Source organism: Protopterus annectens, chromosome 6.part0 (assembly GCF_019279795.1).
Source record: "Protopterus annectens isolate FY-2018-M chromosome 6.part0, PAN1.0, whole genome shotgun sequence".
Classification (NCBI taxonomy): Eukaryota; Metazoa; Chordata; order Ceratodontiformes; family Protopteridae; genus Protopterus; species Protopterus annectens.
Window position 1 is genome coordinate 1,666,912,078 of NC_056737.1, and position 23,641 is coordinate 1,666,935,718.

The 23,641-nt window shown below is 39.2% G+C and overlaps 1 protein-coding gene across 2 annotated transcripts in view; it reads right to left on the minus strand.

The window, feature by feature from the left end:
• INTS7 (integrator complex subunit 7) overlaps positions 1–23,641 on the minus strand; it is a 1,158,789-nt gene that overhangs the window by 1,013,238 nt on the left and 121,910 nt on the right. For both annotated transcript variants that reach the window (XM_044075076.1, XM_044075075.1), the window contains exon 3: positions 4,860–5,006. In XM_044075076.1, coding sequence (XP_043931011.1) covers positions 4,860–5,006 — 147 coding nt within the window. The remainder of the gene's footprint in view (positions 1–4,859; positions 5,007–23,641) is intronic.

Genomic DNA, 23,641 nt, shown 5'->3' on the forward strand with positions numbered 1-23,641 from the left:
AAGGACTGAGTCTGAGCAGGTGAACTGTCTGATCTAGGAGCCCTGCCCCTACTAGACTGGGAACCATAAGCAGGATATGTCCACCCCTAGCAGGCCAATTTCTACTAAACTTGGAGGTTGCACCTGCAAAAATCTTTAACAGTCTGCATAGACTTAGCTTTGTCCTCCATTTTCTTTAAAACTGCTTCCACAGGCGGTCCAAACAACACATCAGACTGTAAAGGAGCATCCAAAATCCTGGTCTTAACATGCTCAGCTAAATTCTGATCCTTCAACCATGCATGTCTGCGAAGAACAGAACTAGTAGCAGCCACCCTCGAGGAGGCCTGAACAGCATCAAAACCACACTGCAAAGAATGCTTACCCACTTGTTCAGACACATGAACCAAATCCAGCAATTCTTTACACTCAATACCTTAAAGCATCCACCTTAGATTTCAATTGTGAAAGGAGATAATTCTGATATTTCAGCATATGAAATTGACAATTCAACGCCCTCATGGCTAGAGTGGAAGAAGTATATACTTTCTTACCCCACCTATCCAAAGCCCTTGCCTCTTTATCAGAGGGACAGGATTTTTAACAACAGAAGCTTTAACACCTTTAGGCCCCTGAGAAACAGTTTCTGGGTCCGCCCTGGGACTCTTAAACAAATACTTATGAGCTTATAATACCTATCAGGCTTAACAGGAGCAGGAGGCAAGGAATCAGGGTTCAGAGAAGCCTCTGCAAAACATCCTCCACCACATTCAACACAGGAGGAATAGCTAAGGGCCTATGCTGAGGCAAAAGCCTTTTCTGGAGTCAGAGTAATCTTGGCCTTCCCATTTAAAAAGCTAGCTCAGGGAGTGAACAGTATCTGAAAATGAAAAATCCTCAAGATGAAAGGCTGAAGGAGTGGAATCATCCACATCAGAATCAGAATAAGCAGGAAACTCTTGCAAGTCTTCCACAGAAGACTCTGAAGCCTGTGAACACTGTTCAAAACTATCAAACTCCTGTTCCACCCTAGGCCTCTTATCAGGTGGGGGCATAGAACCTCTAATCAGAGTAATCAAATCTTCAGCCATTTTAAGCATATGTTTCTTAGGCACAGATAGGAGAAGCCCCTACAGAAGCTGAACTTGGCCTTCCTCTAAAAGAAGCTCTGGAAACAGAAGGAGAGGCCCTAACTACCTTGGGAAGAGAGGGAAGAACAGTTACCTGAGAAGCCCCTCAGCCTGGCCTACTTCCTGAGAGGGCACATCCTGTAACAGTAAAGTATCTGCCTGAGACTCCATAGACTTCACTGTTTCCCAAACACTAACCTAGCACAATCAAGCCTCCTCTTAATAGTGCGCTTATTAAATCTAGCACAAGAGCGGCAACCAACAATCAGGCCCTAAACAAGGTATACACAATGTATGATAATCCTGGCAAAAAAAAAAAAAAATGAGGAAATGGCGTCGGTCATGGTCATAGTACCCCTCTCGCCTGGCGTCGGTCTAAAGCCATGACCGACGCGTGCCTTATACTCTGGTATTCGGGCCGACTGGGACGCGGACTATACCCAATTGTCAGGACTGCAGCAAGGGAAGACGAAGAACATCTGACAGCAAGGTACGTCGTGGTCAGGGCCTAGGCAAGGAATACAGTACGAATGAAAATCTTTATGAGGTATTTGCTTTCCATAGTAATGCAATTATTAACTTTTACTGACATCGGTAAGGAGCAAGAAAAAGTTTCCCCAATGGGGTACTTAGTTTTAAGTTGAAGACTTCGGTTCTGAAACTCGAAAATGAAAATTTCAGGAGTCGGCCGACCGGCACTTGAAAACTGCTTCTGCTTCGGGCACTGCATGGCAAGAAAGACTGATGTAATGGCGTCGATTGCATGTTTTATATCCCTGACGACCTGACCTCATGGAAGAAGAGACAGCAACTGACGCAGGACCCAAGACTTTGTTAATCAGGCCGACTGAGGGCAACCTGCAAGCAGATTATCCAAATGTAATGACTGCAACAGTGAAACACGAAGAACTTCGGAGGTTGGAATAATATTCAATGAGTATCAAAAGTTGAACAAGGAAGGAAAAGGGTGACTATAGCAAAATTAACTTGCTAGGGGTTAAGGGGCAAGCAGCATCACTTGCAATACGAAGGAAAAGGCTAGGATGGAGAATAAAGTGCCACCATCAGGAAAGGAATACATATGACACAGTCCTAACAAGTCGGCGGGGGTTGCTGATCCAATGGTGCAAAGGCAAAGCCTCTCTTTTACTGCAAGTGATCACAATTCAGGAAAGAATTCTGATAACAGAAGGGCCAGCCAGGAGGAGCAGACGGTATGAAGTGACACACAACCTATTCTCCCATCCTGTTAGAGGGTGGGAAAGGATTCACTGCCTGTGCATCCTCTGGTAGAGAGCAGGGGTCTCATTAGCCACCCAAATCATCGGGGGGGGGGGGGGGAGTCGCATGATGTCTTAATCACTGCACATTACTTCTACGGTGATAGCATTTCTAACTGACTGCCACTACACAATGGCTCTTCTTGTCCATCCACTATTCCTCACGGTCTCCTCTTTCTCCTGATTGTGATTATGTCACAAGACTGACTTCTTGAGCAGTTGGGGTAGGGTGAAGAGTCCCTCATCCAGCCAAAGGATACAAATGGGATTGGTAGAAAGGATCTGTAGAAGGATTAAAGGAGTGCAGAAGGGAGGTGTGTGAATGACATGTAAGGCTAACTATGGGTCAGGATCAACTTCATTAAAAAATGAGGGTTAAGAAGGACAAAACTGAAAGCACTTGTCAATAGGTATAATGCCACAATGGGCCAAATTCCAAAAGATTTGCTCTTAATGTAAGTCTGCCCTGATTCCGAAATACTTGCTCTCAATATAAGTGACTTACATCAGTGTAAGATCTATGTATAAAGAGGCTTACCCCAGAGGCCTGATTCCAAAGACCTGATCGCAGAGTAAGTAGTCACTTACACTAAGAGCAAGTCTTTTGGAATTGGGCTCAATAAGATGTATAATCCAGGTTACAAAAAGGGACATACAACTACTACGGAGATTTCAGTCTTTACAGCAGTACATTTTGAGAGACAAGGAAACATAGTAAACCTCAGCAATGAAAACAGTAACAATTAGCTGCATGAGAAGAGCTGTTGGGAGTACACAAAGCAGGATGAAAGGAAAGGTACGCATGATTGCATAAAGAGAAAGAACCCCAGAAAGGGAAAAAACAGCCAGTAATGCTTAATAAGATGGTTATAAATGTTTTAATTGAAAAGGGACAAAAAATAAAATTAAACAGAAAGGGTTTGCAGAAGACCAGAATAAAGCTACAGAGATAAATATCCAAAGAACTGAAGAAAACACAAAATACATTATTAAGATACAAGTGAGAATAAAGAACAAGGAAGGAGTGCAGCCCTTGTGATGGATGGGAAGAGTTGTAAAAGGCAAAATACCAAGAAAAAAAATAATCAGAGTTATTTATTTCTGATGGTAAGAGATGAAAGAAATAATGCCAAAATGGGAAAGAACATGGGGTAATGGGAGGAAGAGGGATGGAAGCAATGAAAGAAAGGAGAAAATATGAAATTATAAGGGCTCTGAAAAGACAGCTCACAGGGGATCCTCCTGGCAAAACTGTACAGTTTATCTAAGTTTCCACAGAACCTGCAGTGCATTAGCCATGCTTATTCATTACTCCAACATCATACTGAAAAGTCTATGAGTTCCAGATCAATCAAAGCAGTTTTGAAAATCAACAGCTTTAGATCATACCTCACAATCACTAAGGCAAAGGCATTCCAACATTTGGAGAAGTTCCACAAAGACATTTTAGCAAAAATTGCAAACTTTCCTTAAAACATGTCCTCAGGCAGCAGGTCCATGTAGCTGCTAGTTCTAAGCAATATTATGCATCAGTTACGCCAATTAATGCCAAGTTTTCTGAGTCCCTTCCTATTATAATTTATGGACATTTTGAAACAAAAGCATTCCTATTACAGGCTCCCCCACAATCCAAATGCCACAATACCTGCAAACCCCTTAACATGAAGTCAAAAGTAGTAGTCTCTGTGTGATTTTGAAAGTCTGCTCACCTCCTAAAAACAAAAAGACAATGATCCAACATTTGTAACAGGAGTTGAACAGCACACTACAAACTTCTAGCAGACAGACTTCATCTGCTGTACACACACAGAGCTAAACTACCAACATATACACTGTTCAATTCAAGGTAAAATCTTACAAGCTTTAAATCGCTGGGTCAAGTAAAAGCCTTCCCAAGACAATTTTTAAAATCTGTCCCAAAAGTCATCTGGTATGTAAACACAAGAAGCACATGTGCAACAAAAGTTCAAGAAAGTGTATCTAAAACTTTGCATTGTACGAAAATATCAAAACTGCATTGCAATTCCTCAGAGTAAATGAATGGGGGAAGAAGCTGGAAGGAAATACCAGCATGCTGGCGCGCAAACAAACAAACACACACACGCAAGCACATACGCACACACACAGACACACACAGACACACACAGACACACACAGACGCACACAGACGCACACAGACGCACACAGACGCACACACACATTCAAGTGTAGTTCAAATCTCATTTAAGTGGCCTTACCTGCAGTTTGTCAAACACTTACAGGTGTTCAAAGGCCATGCTGGGTGGAGGTGGCTTATCTGTGATATATTGTTTAGCTGAGGTGGAATTTCCATCCTTATGAGGCAGGCCTAAAGATTTCTGACAGGAGCTTTGCACAGGGCCCCTTTGGTTGGGGCACACTTCACACAGCAGCAGTCTGCAATTTCAAGCTTTATCTCCATGGATAAGTAATGAAACTTATTTGTACTTACCGGAGTGTCATGGCTCTGGCCACAGGATCATTACTGTGAATGACAGAAAAAATCCTCTTCACAAACTCATCTACATTCAGAATCTTTTCCAGATGTTTTTCACTTTGCTGTGTTACCTTTAAAACACATAGCCTTAAGAAGTTATTCCTACACAAGAGAAAGTATACAAGACAATTAGCCTGACACAAACAGCAAACTCAAAGACTGATAGCTATCCTGAAAACAAAGAAATACCATATTTTTGAGATTACATTTGACTACATTATTTAGAAATGCTATGTGTGAACAAGATTTTATTATTATGCTAATACAGTAAGTAAAATAAAAAAGCACACTTGGATGTAATTTAACTGAATGTGGAAGACAACTTCTACCCATCAAGTCAATCCAAAGATATGTAGATAATATTCATACAACTACTCCTCCAGCTACCATCTCTGCTGGTCCTTTTCTCTTCACCAATTTTTGAGCCCTCTAAGTCAATAAGAATATTACAACTTCCACTGGTAGTCCTTTCTTATTATTCACTACCCAATCTGTGAATAGTACCAAAGCCACTTCAGACCAAACTGCCACACTCAAACACCCACTAATGGGTTCTGCTTTCTTCCCAATTTTTTTAAAAAGAATCTGGAAACTATATGACATTCCAGGCTCACCACTGAATATCTCCTCTTTTCTAGGCTAAAGAGGTCAAGACCAACAGTCAGTTTCTGACCAATCAATTCTCAGACACTAAATCAAATTTTTACTTAAATCCAGAGACTGCACCTAACTTGTTTTAATATGATGTGATTATTGTAATGATGCCCTAAGAATAGCATTTCTAGCCATCTAGGATCCTAAAAGAACATTTTATGTTAAACTTCTTCCTAGCCCCCTTTATATCAGTCTTCCCAAAATGAATGGCCAGAAGATAGTACCAGGAATTTTCCTGCATTGTGCACAAAGGCACGACCATGGCAGTATTCTATTATCTTCTACCACCCTGTCTGCAAGCACATGTTGAATAGCAGCAGCAGTGGACTCAGTAGTACTGATGTCACATCATTCAAACATCTTCCTGTGATGTCCATACAGGATAGATATCATCTCCCTAATCCATGAAAATGCTTCTAGATCGCCACCTTTCTTTGGGATGCTCCTTATGTCCATTCCTCAAAACAATCACTTTTATTGTTTTTTCTTAGTTCAGAAACTGTCCTTGAATTCTCTAGCACAAACACAGAGGAAAAAGCTTTTGGCACAACTAACAAGAGTTCTGGCTGTATAAACTGCTGTTCCCCTATCCAACAGGAGCAGCAGCACAAATCTGCTGCTCTTCCTCTCCTCAAAATAATCCTTGGAAAAAAAAAAACTCTTTCATTTTAACTCCATCTTTTCCTCTCCTACCTCATATACATCTTTATTATACACTTACAAATGTCTGCTGTAAACATAACATCTACTGCCTTGTCTTCTGTCATCACACAAGTGTACTATTTTTTTCTTCTTTAGTTATTTTTTTGAGCTATGTGCTCAGTTCCCCACCCCCCCACCCCCATTTTCTTCAGCTATGGCTCTTGTTCTCATTACAGGAGACCCAATTTCTCCCAAAATAGTTTACATAAACCATATTTTAACAATATTAATGTAAAAAAATTCAAATGTAGATAAACACTGTTGAACTAAGCTTTTTGAGTCGTTATGTTTTCTGAATGCGAGGGATTGGCATATTTTTAATAAAGGTCCTACTTTTATTTATGTTTTGTTGACTGGGTTAGTATCAGTGTCCTTTACAGGTGGAAGTGATGGTTTAGTTACTTTTGCTGTGGAAAAGATAACTAAAATAACCTGATGAAATACTTTTTTTCTGTAAAAAGGGAATTATGTATTTGGCTCTGTGTAACAGAACTAAGGAACTGGAATGTATATTTTAAATTGGTCTTGGCTGCATCTTAGTCTGCTTGAATGACCTTGGAATAGTTATGCAAGTTTTATCTTCATATTGCCAGTACATATGACTTTTAATTAATACACATATTTACATTTATTAATTCAATATCTCCTGCTGAGAAGCTTTATTTTCAGTGGAGATCTAGGGATAAAAATCTCCAGTACAAAAAAAGATGAAACACTGATTTTGAAAAAACAAACATATACAACAACAATAAGATGAACAGAGTTTGTTTCTTTCAGCTTTTCCCGGTTAGGGGTCGCCACAGAGGAACTCAGGTCCGCTAATGATTGGCAGTAGATTTTGACGTGCTGTCTTGCCAGGCCTAACGCACAACCTTCAACGAAGGAACGCCCATTCACGCATGTCGCCACACAGAAGACGCTCTAACTGAGAATCGAACGGGCAACGTCTAACTGTGAGGCGACAACACTACCGCAGCACCACCACCGCAGTCAATAAGATGAATAGAGTACTAACAGTAAATCACATAAAGCTAAACTTTTTATGAATAAACCCACAGATGAAATGTGTTTTGCTGTAGCAAAGCAAAGAAGAAAAATGGTAGGCACAAAACTTGGTAAGAGTCATCCATGAAATCGGAGAAACTAGCAATATCCTTTGTTTATGAATGCCTTTGGCTAAGAAAGGCAACAAGCCTCAAAAGAGGCAGTTTTTATAACATCAGCATTTTGAATTTTCTTTTGGAAAATGATTTAAGTGAATGATCTCCAGGTTAAATCTCCACTTGCCACTGTTTCTAGCACTAGAAAGAAACTTTTTACCCCCCAGGTAACCTGAGAGAATAATCCTTTTTTTAAACACTTCACTTAAGACAAAGGCAGACATACACAGGTTCATAGGTAGGTACTAGGCAATTGGCCCTAGGGCCTATACAAGCCTAGCCAAAAAAGTACCCTGGCTTTCGCCATCCAAGAAATTTATTTTCCTGTGCCCTTGTCGAGCAGAGCCACAGAGGTGATCCCCGGGGTGAATTTCCTATTTCCCATCCAATTTTTTCTTGAAGAGTGCTAATAAGGAGCTTTGTTTGATATAGATCGGTAGTTTGTTCCAGAGTACGGAAAGTCTCTGGGACAGGACTCTATCTCTCCAGCATGTTCTGTTTATTGTGGTGACAAGGTATAGGTCCATACAGCGTGCAGCTCGGAGGGATTGGGATTTCTTTAAGTGGAGCATGTCCAACAGCTCTGGGTTTGACACAGCTTTGTATGTTAGGCAGAGATCGCCTCTGAGTAGGCGATATGCGACAGAGTAAAGCTGGAGTTTTCTGAGATGGTCTGCATAGGACATCTGTTTGAGGCCGGTAATCCTCTTTGTGAGGTATTTCTGCGGCCTTTCCAGTTGTTGTAGATGTCTTGTGAGGTACATACCAAAAGGGGCGTTATACTCTATAATGGGTCTAATAAGTGACAAGTAGACAGGAACAATTACCTCTTTTTTGCTGGATGAGAAACCTTTTGTGAGGAGATGTGCCACGTAGAAGGATTTCCTAACTACTGTGGCAATGTGATTATCAAAGGAGAGACTACTGTCCACCTGTGTCCCAAGGTCTCTTATCACACTTTCGGTGTTAAGTAGACTACCACCTATGTGGTAACTCATGGGTACAGAGATTTTACCAAAGGGGATGACAATGCACTTTTTGGCATTGAGCTTGAGGCCATAGCTTTGAAACCAGGCATCTGTCTCAGTGAGGCCCTTTTGTAGGATGCCCACATAGTTAGGAGTTTCAATTATGGCTCCTAGTTTGCAGCCATCTGAGAACTTCATTAGCCGAAGGCCTTCTGTGTTAGCCTGTACTTCAGAAAAGTCGATACCAAACAGGAGAGGACCCAGGACTGAACCCTGTGGTACGTCACTGGTCTGAAGTTGGATTTGGAGTCTGCAACTTTCACAGTGTGGGTTCTGTCAGCGAACCAGTTGGCAACCCATCTCGTGACATAGGGATTTATACCTAATTTAGTGAGTTTATCTATAATTCCAAAGTGGGGGATGGTGTCAAAAGCCTTGGCAAGATCTAGAAAGGCTGTGTGAACCACCTTACCTTCGCCGACAGCTTTGGTGACTGCTTCAAAGAAGTCTATCAGGTTTAGGAGACATGATCTGCCTTTTACAAACCCGAACTGGGTGGGGTCCAGAGTTTGGAGATTACTAATGTCTTTGTTTATAAGCTCCATGATGATACGTCCCATGGCCTTGCAGGCCAGACTCTTTAGGCTAATGGGGCGGTAGTTCCCGGGGTCCGTGGTGGCTCCCCCGTTGTGGAGTGGGATAACCATTGCTGTACGCCATTCAGTGGGCACAAAGTCTGAGGTGAGGCTATGATTGAACATGGTGCTTAGGTGGGGTGCCAGTTCATTCTGTAGTTCATGTAGAACGCAGCCTGGGATGTTGTCAGGTCCCATGGATGCTGTGTTCTTGGCTTTGGAGAGTGCGGTTTTTACCTGTGCAGCCGTGATTACAGGAACTTTGCATTCTTCCGGTATAGAGATGGGCCCTTTAGGGGGTGAGGGGTGGGGGGAGTTAGCACTGAACCTATCTGCCAGGATGTTGGCAATATCAGTTGGTTCTGTATATTTAGTGCCATTGTGCTGTAACTCAGAGCAGATCTGAGTGTTGCCATTGAGATTCTTGACACAGCTATAGAATGCTTTGTGGTTGTCTTTAGAATCGGTGGCAATTTTATTTTCGTAACTAGCTTTGGATGACTTTATGAGGGATCTCAGCTTCTTACTGAGGCTGACCAGGAAATTCCTCCAATCATGGGATTTGACTCTTTTTTTTTTGCAACAGTTTCTTTCTTCTATTGTATAGTTTGTTTATGGCAGGGGACCACCAAATTGGCTTCCTTATTTTGGAGGATAACATTTTGGTTCTGTTAGGGATAGCACAATCTATGCACTTGTGTAAGTGCTTATAAAGTGCATTTGTGTAGGGTTCAGCAGTCGTACCTCTATTGTCCATCTGCATGAGTGTTGTGAAGTTAGCCACTTCTGTCTTAAAAAGCATGAAGTTGGCTTTGGAGAAATGTTTTACGGTGGTTTCCATAATGGGGGTTGGGTTGTGTGGATGTCTAGGGTGATTAGCTTGTGGTCAGATCTGACCAACAAGGAATTGACCACTGGTGTAGAACACCAGCCGCCCATGTTGGTAATGACCAGGTCTAAGATATTGCTGCCCCTGGTGGGGGTGTGGATAAGCTGATCCAAGGCACTGGAATTTATGAATTCCAGAAAACATTGAGTAAAAGAGTTGGTACACGAGTAGTTTTCCCAGTTAATGGTATGGTAGTTGAAATCAACCATTATTAGGGTGTTGGGTTGTACCCTAATATTTTCCAGTGTATCAAGAAATGAGGAGTGGGAATCCTGGGGTATGGTGGGAGATCTGTAGCAAGTTACAATTTGGACTGCAGTCTTGCCCATAGTTAGTTGCACCCAGAGTTAGTTGCACTTGGATAATCTTTCATGCATTATGCTGAGCAACTAGCCTGTAGGTGTGGATATCCTTAATGAATATGAACACCCCTCCGCCTTTAGTGTTTTCGTCCAGGTTAGGTGGCCGAAAGGTGTGGTATGAATAATAGCCTGGTAATGCAGGGGTGCTCTCTGGAGCCTTGAACCAGGTCTCCGTCACTGCACAGATGTCGATGTTCTCCATTTTAAGGAGTGCCTCGAGTGAATGCATTTTGAGATTTAGACTTCTAGCATTGAGTAGCATTACCCTCAGATTGTGCTTGCTTGTACCTGTTACGATGGTGAATTTGTAATTTGAACCTTGCCTAAAAAAGGCACTATAGGAGTGGCAAGAGCCTTAGCCAGTATCCTGAATCTCAAGGGTGACAGGTGCAGGCCATCTCTGGCAAAGCATCGTGGTCTGTCGATCATGTCATCCCAGGCAGACAGATACTGGATCCCCTTAGAATGACTCCAGAAGCTTAGCCAGTTGTTGAAGTCAATCATTTTGTCCTTGTACTGTGATATCATTCTGGGTGATGGCAAGATGCTACTCAGGGCTAGGGTCGTACCTGCCTAGTGCTGAGCTCAAAGAAACAGATTTGAGTGCTAAAACTAAAAAACTAGCTAGTTCTAAGTGAAAATTTGAACAGCAGACTTTATGGCGCCGGGAATAGTTTAGCCCTAGCTAAGCGACGATGCATAAAGTTTTTTTTTTTTAATATAACAGTAGCAAATGAGCAAACTGATTTAAACAAATTAGCCAATAAAAAACTAAAAACTGAGCCCCATTCCAGCAGTCTTCGATCAGACAAGTTCTAACTGCACACTCCTGCCACTAGGGTGCAGGGGAACCTTCTCCAAAAAAAGAAGGTCTGGATTAGTGCTCAAGTTATACAAACAAAGTTAGATTCAGCAGGTCTGAATTTAGTCTATGCTACAGCAAACAAGGCATACCAATTTCAGAAAGAAACAGTTCAAATAAGCAGGCACAATAAAAGCCTTTAACCAGAAACTCCCAGCTCAGAAGGGCAGAATCTACTCTCTCCTCCCACAAGAGTGCAGACCACAAACCTTCTTAATGTAAAATAACTGGCTCGAAGCCCAAGTGCTTAAATAAGAACTAACACACTTTTAGAATAACAGACTCTAAAGCCTTCAGTCAGCAACTCCCAACTTAGAAGGATGTAAGCTACCTGTCCTGCCACAACATTGCAGACCACAAACCTTAATGTAAAACAACTGGTCTGAAGCCCAAGTGCTTCAACTAAAGGCTTAGAATAACGGTTACAATTTAATCAGGCTACTAACAAGCAGTAATAAATGCAGCAGAATAAATGCAATAAAGTAGGAAGAAACACAAATACAGTAAAAGCAGATGAATAAAATGCAATTTCTTTTATATAACAAAAGAAAACGAGCAAATTGATTTAAACAAATTACCCAATTAACCAATAAAGCTCAAAACTGAGCCCTGTTCCAACAGTCTTCAATCAGACAAGTTCTAACTGCACACTCCTGCCACTAGGGTGGTGCAGGGGAACCTTCTCCAAAAAAGATGGCCTGGATTAGTGCTCAAGATATACAAACAAAGCTAGATTCAGCATGCCTGTATCTAGTTTATGCTACAGCAAACAAGACGCACCAATTTCAGAAAGAAACAGTTCGAATAAGCAGGCACAATAATCCTTTAACCAGAAATTCCCAGCTCAGAAGGGCAGAATCTAACCTCTCCTCCCACAAGAGTGCAGACCACAAACCTTCTTAATGTAAAATAACTTGCCTGAAGCCCAAGTGCTTAAACCAGAACTAATACACTTTTAGAATAACAGACACTGTGCCTTCAATCAGCAATTCCCAACTTTGAAGGATGTAAGCTACCTGTCCTGCCACAACAGTGCAGACCACAAATCTTCTTAATGTAAAACAACTGGTCTGAAGCCCAAGTGCTTAAATCAAAAGGCTTAGAATAAGTTACAATTTAATCAGGCTACTACCAAGCAGTAATAAATGCAGCAGAATAAATACAATTGAGTACTTTTAAGAAGAGGCAAAAGCAAAATAAAGTGCAGTTTTTTTAGTGAAGTGTAAGGAGAGAGGAAGGAGCAGAAGAAACATTCAAGGTTAAGAACCTAAAAGTGGGTTGGCCTTCTCAAATGTTCTCTCTGTATTAAGTAGAGTGAACACCAGACTGGGAGGGGTGTCCCAGATCAAATTTACAGTAGGAGCAGGCAACTGCAAAGCCACCAACTATAATAACACTACAAGAATAGGATGGGAGGGGAAAAAACTGTTTCAGGACAGATGAGAAACATAAAACAATGCCAGAAAATAGATAAAATAATTCAGTCAGGCAAAATTAAGACAATGCAAAACTCTGAAAGGTTAAAATGCCAAGAAATATACTTAACAATCAGCAATACATTTCCAGATTGTTTGAGAGTCACACTTCAGCCAGAACACCAGGAGTTTCCAACAGTGTATGCAAGAAACAGAAAAAAACAAATTATATTAACATTTTCCATTTACATACAGAATTACAAAGAAAGAAAACATATGTGATGTATAATCAGTACCACATCACAACAATTGCTAAATTCCTGACTTCTCTTAAACCTCACTCCTCCTCAACATGATTCTGCATGTACTGTTCCCACAATTTCTATTTATTTTAATGTAATTTGTTCTTTCCCTTTCTAAAGATCCTCAATACTTCAAATACAGTTGGTTTAGAATTTGGATTCCCGTTTTCTAGCAATTGCTTTTTGGCAGCCAACAGAATTAAATTTAACAAGGCTTTACTATGTATGGCTAGGTAACTCTGACTGCATCCCAGATAATACTGAAAAAAAAACATATGCTAGGCATTTGCTCACCCAATATTTCTGACGGAATTTTTAAAGTCTGCCAACTCATTACACTCCCAAAACACGTTCCCAGTTACTTTTTCTTCCCAAATCACATCTCCAAAATTTACCATTTACTTAAGGAAAATTTCTCTGAAGTCTGCTTGAGGAATAAAAATGCATATGCAAATATTGCCAAGCAAAAATCCTAAAACTTCTGGACTTTGTCACGTACTTGGGAGCCATATATATTGTCCTCTCATTATTAGCTTGTAAATTGCTTTTTCAGTCTTTCTTCCCAATCTTAAACCACCTTTGATCAACTCTTACAGTTCTCATGCAATATTTTATATGCCATACTAATTATCCTCCTTTAACAGTGGCTTCTGTTCTAGATTCAGCTAAACTCCATTGATTCCCTTATCCCTTTCTCTTTGCCTGCACTCTGACATCAATGCTGGTAGGGAAGGCATTCTCTTCCTTGCAGTCCAAATGTCTTCTTGGCCTCTCCTTGCTCTATTTATTTGCTCCCAATACCTTTATTCCTCTGCTAGTTTTCTCCAGTAAATCCCATCTCCCTCTTGCCTCTTTTCTGTACCCTACTTGCACTCACCCCTATTGGTAAAGTCTCCTTTCTCCATCCTTGTGTTGACATAGTTCTTAGAATAAAAAAACAACTCACCGGTGAAACCGGATTAATTCTGGACACACCCAAGTAAATACAGATTAAATCCAGCAGAAAGGTGTGTGACAAAACAACGGCACTGCAAAAACTGCTTGAATAAGAAGTCCTATTATTCAAAAAAATACTGAATAAAACACAAGAAAAATGTAAGTGCTTTCACAGTGTATCCCACTGCTTCCTCAGACGTATTTACAGAAAGGCTAGCAATTCAATTTAAATACTCCTGTTATAGTCAATCAATTAATTAAGTTAAGATAAATCATCCTTCCTTAAAGGTACATACATAAAAACATTTTTGCATAATATTACTTAAGCATGAAAAGTTCTTTCAGTATTTTTTCGAATAAAGGACTTCTTATTCAAGCAGTTTTTGCAGTGTCGTTTTGCCACACATCTTTCTGATAGTTGTTAGAATACTTTCTGCTACTTTATGTATATAATATCCCCCCCACTTCATAATCATTCTTTTCCATTTTGAATTATAACCTTCTGCTTGTGTTATGTACATCAGCCTTAACTGTACAGCTCTAAAATATCCCTTCAATCAAGTAATCTTAAATGACCTGTCTATTGGGAGAATCAACTTATACCACTTGACTCTTATCCTCTTCCCCTTCCAAATAAGTTCCTTCAACTCTTTATAAAATTACTGTCCATAACTTCTAGTTGATAAAATATGCCTGCCCCATATATAAAACAAAAGGGATTAAACATGTTTTACTGCTTGCATCTTGCTATCCACATCCATAACCAAGAACTTTCAATTTCTAAGTTTTTGTAATATCTTTTTAGTCTCTTCTCACATATCCTTAGCTGCCATAACAGAAGCCTTTTTAATCTGTACTCCTAAATACTTCATCTTATTGTGTTCCATAAACATGGGTTTTGCGGAACCAATTTGTGTGTGGATATATCATTTATGGCTATATTAATTACACATCCTGAAAGAGACCTGGAAACTCCTTCAGAATGTTCCACAACACTGAGGATGCCCTTTTCTGGATTTATCAGGTACAAAACAATCTGCAAATAAGGCCAAATTTCCTTGATTTCTATATATATTATATCCTTGCATTTGAGTCCCTTATTTGCTTTGGCAATGGCTCTAAATATAAAGCAAACAAAGGGGAAAGAGGACATCCCAGCATAGGTCCGTGTGTCCTCTCTTCAAATACAATGCATCAGAGAAGAACTTTCCAACTTTAACTCTTGCATCCAGTCCTTCATATACCCTTCTAATTAACCTTATTACTGTATCAGGAAATGAAAATGCTTCCACTTTCAGCTTTGTCTGATTAGGGGTCGCCACAGGGGAATGCCGGTCCACTTATTATTGGCAGTAGATTTTTACAGTGCCGAGGTGTAAGCCCGATGCCCAACCTTCAATGAAGGCACACCCATTCACGCACGCAACTACCTGCATGTCTTTAAACATCACTCAACCGTGGGGAGGACATGCAGACTCCACACAGAAGGCGCTCCAGCTGAGAAACAAACTGGAGATCCTCTTGCTGTGAGACGACAATGCTAACCGCTGCGCCACCGTGGCTTCACCTGAGCTTAATCAAAAGCTTTCTCTGCATCAAGACCCACCAAAAATAACAGTATTTTCTTGCACTTTGCTTCCCTCTGGATCATCACTGTTCTATTAATGTTGTCAAATCTTTATCTTCCCTTCACAAATAATCACATTGACCCATAGCTATTAGTTTTGACAACACATTTACATTGTTTCAGCTAGCAAAAGCACTTTATAATCATAGTTTAAAAGTGAAATGAGTCTTTATCATCCTTACGTAATACAGCCACAACAGCTTTCTTCCAAGATGCTGATGCTTCCCCGCCTTTTAAAATTCTGTTGAAAATCTTCCAGATCTTTATCACTTCCCTCCCCCAACTTCTAAACTTACACAGGAGTAACAGGACAGGACATCTTTTCCTTGAGACTTTTCTGAAAATTGATTATATATCACTGTTTTTCTCTCATCCCCTCCAATCTTAACTGTTAGTTGTTGAGCCTCATCTACCTCTAACATTGGCATAATTAAGTCTTGCATAAATGTATCCATTTGTGCTCTTTGTTGATTTCCATATTTCTCTGCTTTATACAAATTTTCATAAAAATTCCAAAATATCTCCAATATCACTGGGTTATTTTTCTTGTTATAAGCTCCCCAAGTATGACAACAACCCTTTTTACTTTCTGTTGCTCAAGTCATTGTGCTGGAAGTTTTTGTGCTCTGGAGTTATTATCAATAAATAGTTGTATAAGAACAATCTTTCTAAACTCATCCATATTATCCAGATACTACCTTATTTTCTCTTTAGCACACTGCATTTGTGCCGCTTCTTCTACTATAAAATTCCCTTACTCTGCAATACTTTAAACTTGGAAAGCACCTATAAGTAATTATGGTTACTTCTTAAACGCATCTTTTTCTTGTATTTCTATCCATTTTTTACATTCCATTTCCATTTTATCCCACTCACAAGCTATGACTTCTGAAGATATTTTTATTGTCCCCAAGTTCTCTTGAATAATTTCCACCACACATTCCTTAAATTCTTCTCTTTTTAACAGGTAGGTGAAAAAGCACCATGGTCATTTTTACTTCACTGCCCTGTATTTGTATCTTAGTTTTTACTGGTGTATGGTCTGAAATAGTTATTGGATATGTGTGAAAGCTTTCAATTAAATGCAAATGTTTCTGTGAAACAATTTTTTCATCTAGTGTAGCCCAATTACTGTACCTTGGAGAATTATATGTACATTCTGTACAAGTTCCTACTACTGAATTCATATCTTCCTTACACTTCATACATTTCTTCAGAAATTTACACTCTTGTTATATTTTCCCATCCAGGTCCCCCCTCAATGCCTCACAATGGCAAATCAAGTTCCATTTCCCACTTATAAGTAATATTCCCTGATGAAAGCTGATTTCTCCCATAATTTTCTTACGCTCCATAATAGCAGTTTTTTGTGGAATACAAATACATGCCAGCATATTCTTCCTCCCTCGTCAACAATCCCTTACTACCACAAATTATCATTACTGTCTTTTCCCCCACTTCTGTCACTCTTACAGCCCTTCTAGCAATTAGTATAATCACTCCCCTTTTCCTCAGTCACTAATATTCTGCTGACATCCATGATGAAGTCCTTTGTCAAATTCATATGCTCATTTCTTTCTAAATGCATCTCCTGCAGTACCGTTTGCACTCTGCATTTCTTAATATAATTCAGTACTCTTTCCTTTGTCTATACCTGTAAGGCCATTTATGTTCCAAAGTAATATGGATAGGAAAGACAATATGATAAAAAACTATTGTTCCCACCAATTATACATGGCAGTTCTTTTGAATATGTATTTCTAGCTTTTGTGTTACATGCACACACTAATGTTTGGCAGGCTGGTCTTTTATAAAGTTGTTTCTTATCATCTTCATCTGATCTTGTGTTACATTTTTCAAGACTTTTTGTTTTAATGAAAAAACTCAAACAAGAAACTAAATAAGTTTTCAGAACACCCCATCCACTATTAACTTACAAGAAACACAACACAATGTATATCTTCAAAAGTTAAGTTTAACCATCTAGGTAGGAACATATGTCACAAAAAGAAAGTTGTACCCACAGGTATTTGACCAACCTAAAAATTAAGGTTACCCATGCTAAAGCATCTGGTACAGCCTGTTCTCTCTCTTATAAAAGAACAAGCAACAATCAGCATCTCTGTTCCCCTCCAGATGTAAAAAAAAAAAAAAACAGCTTGTATGCTTTCAGAAGACATTAACTTTTAGCCCTAAGGAAAAGTGCTCTAGCTAACTTTAACTAAAACTAAACTGTACAATGTTCTATGAAATGCACTAAAGTATTAGTGCAGCTAGGGGAAGCTGCTCTTATTCATTTTCCATAATTTCAAACTTTATTTTTCACTGAACTGCTTTCTAAAATACCTTTGAATTTTGCTTTCCCTCACCAAAGAATGTTCTGAACTCTCAAGATAAATTATTTGCAACTGCAGAAAACTTGTCTCCATGTAAATACAGTCAGCAATGAATCTTTGCAATTTTTACTCAGTCAGAAGGCACAACTGCCTTCAACTGCAGACTTCTTGATTCCCACTGAACATTTGCTAATGGAAAACAAACACGCTAATATCTTTGCAGATATAAGATACTTACATTTTTATGGCTTTCATAATTTTGTCTTATTTTTCAAGCCAACTTGCTTACAAAAAGCACTTGTTTATAGCTTAAGCCAAGGGCATTAACCTAGACTTTCACCCTACCAAAAATTAGAGAAAATTGTTTAATTCTACATATAACATAAATCTGTGCACTGTTACACTTCACTTCCACCCCAGCAATCCATGATCACTGGATATGTACATTAAACTTGCTTTAATGCAGCTTTTTTTCTCTCTTGCTATACTGTAAAGCCTATATTTCTTACAACTAAAAAAAGTACTGGTCTAATGTAATATCTTTAATACATACAGTCGCTGAAAAGACCCCCCCACACACACACACACACACATTTAAAATATCAGTGACTACACAAAATCACTTAACTATATGCAACATTTATATCTTGAAATGTTTTATACAAATACTAAAACAAAAATGGTTGTGACAATGTTTAGAATGACACTAAAAAGGGGAAAAAGTAACGACAATGGGAGGTCTACCCACAAATTTAACAGAATCAACAAAAGTCCAGTCTTTCAGCCAATTTCTTGCAAAGCCATATTTCACAAATGTGATTAAAGCTTTATAGTTTCCCATTTAGTCACTAATTTCAGTATTCATTGTCTTCCTCCTCTTCATTTCCCTCTCCCAACACCAGACTCAAGTTCAAGTCCAAGGTACTCCTGATTCTTCCAAGTCAACTCTTGTGCTTTTTTTTCTTTAAAGCATTTCCCTTTGGAATATTGGAAAAAGTTTCACTGGCAAAGTATCTCTATGAATTTTAATGTCAGAAGAATGAGACACAAAGTCCCCTTCTTTTTGATGGCTCAGTTTTTGACAGACAATTTACCTCCTCTTTAGCTTGTGCTGCATCAAAAATGTCTCTGATCTTCCAGGAAAAAAAGACTCTCAAAATAGCTGGATATAGAAGCTTGAATCTCACACCTACCTCTTGACATTCCCGGATTGCTAGGATACATCTGCTTCTCTTCTGCCTGGTGTACAGTGAATAATCATCTTTCACAAACACTCTGCTGTCTCCAATTTAATAAATACTTTTCCCTTCTGCAACAGTTGTGTCGATATCAGCTCTTTCTGCTGGTATTAATGCATCTTTACTAATATGGTTCTTGGCTGCTTTCTTATGGCCAGGTTTGAAGCATAGACTCGATGTGCCCTTTCAATTAACAAATCTTGATGTGGAACAGTAGTCCATTTCAGTTATTTATTTGTGCTGCTCCCATAAAAATTAATCTATTTCTTCCAGTTTCTCTGGTACAGCAGAACATCTCAAGCTCTCTGCATGCTCTATCTTCTAACTCCACCGCTTTTTGAAACATCGCTCTTTGAGAAGCTTAATATTCCGCCAGCTTTTTCTTTATTTCAGTTTCAGATTTTTGCAGTTTTTTCAGTCCAACTGAAAAGCTAGGTACAGCCTCTATTTTTTCCAGCCTTTTGTTATTTGAGTTGATATTTTCCTTCAAAGTTTCATTTATTTTAATCACCAGCTAGTGCATTAGGTTTATTTTTTCCTCTAAATTACTGGAAGCCATCTCTTGAATCAAAGCTGAACAGCTGCAGAATCCTTCTCAGATAGTGTTCTATTCTAATTTTCTGACTGATTTTCTTTCAGATTTCTCAAAATTCTTCTTGGCTGGCATACAGGCAGTGTACTTACTATCTAGTAACTGAATTTTCCCCCCTGCCAAAAACAATATGTAAACAGCACTCCTTTATCTCAGTTTCAATTTTCACACTGGGACAGCTGATCTTAAGCTGTTGCTCAGTGTACAGCAGCCTTGAAAGTCTGCACTTAAAAGAAACTTGAACAAAAGCTTGTCTAGTCTATAAACTGTTGGATTAAAGCCAATAAATTCAAGTTGTTTCTAGGTTTAACATGAAGCTGCAGGCTTACAGATACCTGTAATAACTTGAAATGAAAGCTGAAACTATGGAAATGTAAAATACATTTTTTAAATAATGTGTTAGCCCCCCCAATCTCCCCCAATCATCAAGCCAGACCTCCATCCCCTTCCTTCTGTATATGCCTAAAAATGTATTCCCTCACAAATGCATTAAAAAGGCTTTCACCATCTGACACAAGAATTGGGACTTACTCCCCACTCATAAAAAACAATTCTACAGAAAAAAAAAACTCATGACTTTATTAAAATATATACCTTCTTCCTCCTATAAAGTTCTAAAATTATTTAGTAAGACCCTTAAGCATACTATCAGTGACTGCAACATTAGTTGTGGATTTAGAGTATCTACCAGTATACCAGTACCAGGGATAACAACAAGCCTTTCTTCAACTACATTAAATAACCAGTTAAACCAGTCAAAACTTGTTTCCAGTGGCATATGCCACTATGACTCTGGCTAACAATTTTAGCTGAAACTTCCCACTTCCACACATCCCACCGCTCCACCAATTCCGCTCCTCATTATCCCACCTGCAATAATTACAGATCAAGTCACATCCGCACTCTCAAACTAAAAATATTAGTTCCATCAGCCAGGACACTAGTCCAAGATGTCTTTTTGCAAGTATTAAACATCACATAGGTTTAATAAATTTAGAAAGACTTGGGTTTAGTCTCTCCACACACTATGTACCTGAAGCTTGGAGAACTACATCAGTTGTACTCCTCCATAAGGGTGGCTCCAAGATTGACAAGAGTAACTACTTGTCTATTAACATTACTAGCATTACCTGTAAAGCTATGGAATGCATTACTGATGAACTAATTAACAATGGCATAGATGGCCTCTAGTCCCGAGATTCTAATCAATCTGGATTTCTTTACGGCAGGTCATGTCTATTCAGCCTAGTTGATTCTTCTAACAAGGTTAAGGAAGCCTTTGGTAAGGGTCAGACTATTCACGCTACCTTTCTTGATACTTCAAACGCCTTAACCTTTACATCATTCACTAGCTTACAAATTGGCTTCCTTACATAACCCCTACCTTAATGGTGCGAGTTACCTCCTTTAGCCACAGAAATATCACTAGCAATGTTCTAGAAGGCTTTGTCTTGGGCCCACTCTTACTTAGCATTTACTTGTCAAACATTAAACTGTACATCCAGGTTCTCCGGCTAACTAAGTCTGTGGATGATGGCAAACTAGCTGCATTTTATTTATGTATGTATGTATTTATTTATTTATGTAATCAGTCCATCCATCCATCCTTTGTTGATCATGTTAATCCAACTAGGCTAGTGGCCTCTCTTCAGGTAAGACCAGAGGTGTTATTTATTCTACTAGGAGAAATTTGGCCTTGGCATCAGGAAGTGTCCCCCTACTCTTTTGATAGGACCCATGGGAACTTTTACATCCATGTGAGCTACCACCAACTCAAGAAAATACATCTCATCTGAATGATTTTCCCATGACACACCTTCTCCAACAGGGTCTGGAGCAGATTGTCTGCAGAATTAGCAATAGGCTCAACTAAATGTCAGGAACAGCTGCATAGTTAAAGTCCTAGCCCCCTATCGTATCAAATTGGTAGCAGTTCCTCAATGCAGACTCATTACTAGAGACCCAGGCTCCTATACACAGACTGTTAACTCAATTTTGACCTCTAAGTGGTTAAGAAATCCTTCTCCTCACAATGTGCATCTATCAGGATATCACTTCTAGGTCAAAGAATGTCTTTGTCCCACTGTATTTCTCCCTTTTTATATACATTGCTGAATGCAGTGCTACCTTTAGAATGTACCTATCAAAACTACTTGGTACTCTAAAGCACTCTGTACAAACTTATAAGATGCCAAAGTTACCTAACTAAAACAAAAAAATCTCATGTTTAAGCCACTTAAGCTACCCAAACAATTTGAAATCCCTCACCCACTACTCCATCTCATAGACTCTCAACAGGCAAACTGTACTTACCATTTTGTGCTATGAAATACCTTGTACTTTTCGGCCTTCACTACCATCATAGAAAAAAAATGTCTAAGAAGCACCTTATCCTAAGATCTAAACTTCCATACTAAGATCAACAAAATCTGGAGCATACGTTTCTAACCATTGCTTTCCCCACCTTTGGAATAGACTGCCTCTTACCAGGATACTGATAAGCAAAGTACCCCTGACTGCATTCAAAAAACTGTGACGACTGGATGGGTAACCACAAATTTAAGTTTGGTATTATTCTGAAGGATCTTTTGACCAAAGCGATGATGAGGCACAGACTCTTGCTCACACTCTAGTAGTAAGATTAGTACCAATCTAAAACTATGAAATCAATGGCCCATTCATTCATCCTCCCCAAACTCGCTGTGTTTCTAGGACACTATGAGAGAGGTAACAGGAAAAGTGTGGCTATCATCCAGCAAGTTTTTTTTTTTTTTATTTGTTTTTTACATGTTTCCTAACACCCTCTCACTGGCTGAGCAGCTTGCTGCAATACCAGTTACCCTGAGCTTATGCTGGTCTCTGCCATAGTGCTATGCACTCCACAGCAAGCTCCTACTCTCCAAAGTTCTTACTACAATAGCTATACTTCTGGCCCTTCCACTGGAGGATAATGCCGGAGAATGCCCCAGAATAAGCAAGCAAGAATGATCTATGAGCCACTAATAGAACCTGTGTCATCTAATTGTGGCCAAAACCTCTATGCTACAGGGCTGACTATAAGAAAAACTCTTGTTTTCAGAGCTCTCAAATGCAAGTCTAAAAATGACAACATATGAGTAGTAGTTGAAAGTAATGCCTTAAAAGTATACTGGAGTTCCTGTGTAACTGCAAAATGTTTCATTGTCTTTTACAACTAGACCTTTACTGTCTGTTTACCCATTCAAAGCCCATTCAGCTTCTATTCCTAGACCTCTATTGTAATTTACCATTAAGTGGCTATTCTAACCAAATTTTAACATTTTTATATATCTAAAGACCTATTCAGCTTTCAGGCTAAGCTCTCATCTATACCGAGCCCACCTTAGGAGCTGCATATCCATGACTAATCCGAATTGACTGCAGACATTCCCAATACAAACAAGACAGTGCTATGAAGGAAAGATTTAAGGTGGATTTTACCATTGCTGAGTGGAGAAAACACCACATGGGAAGTTTACATGAGAAACTCAGTCTGGTCACTGAAAGAAAACAACAATTCCAGTCTTTGCAAACATAGTGCCAAACTTATGACCTGCACCACAGAGGAAATATCTTGCAATCGTTTATGCAGCACAAAAACTGAAGTATTCTCTAACCTACTGGCTAGAATCTTTTTGTTACTTTTGATGTACAAATTAACGACAGAATAATAGCAGAAATACATTTACATACATTAAGCTCTATAAAGAATAGACAGTAGTAGTAACAAAAGATATCTGTCCAATGAATAATATGTGCATATTAGAAACAACATGAACAATTAGAAATATTTGCAAACTGGAAACATACAAAACTGGAAATAAAAACAGTACATGCAAATATATACTATACTTTGAAAAAAAAAAAGTATATGAGGCTGGAAAAGGTACAAGTGAAACATAATGCAAAAACCAATGGATGGAATGATAAATTAAAGAAGTGTACAGAGCTGTGTAAGACTATGAGGAGGGAGAGAGGGGTCAGGATGTGGTAAGGAAGACAGAAAAGGAGGAGCAAGGCAGAGAGGAAAAAAGTAGATGA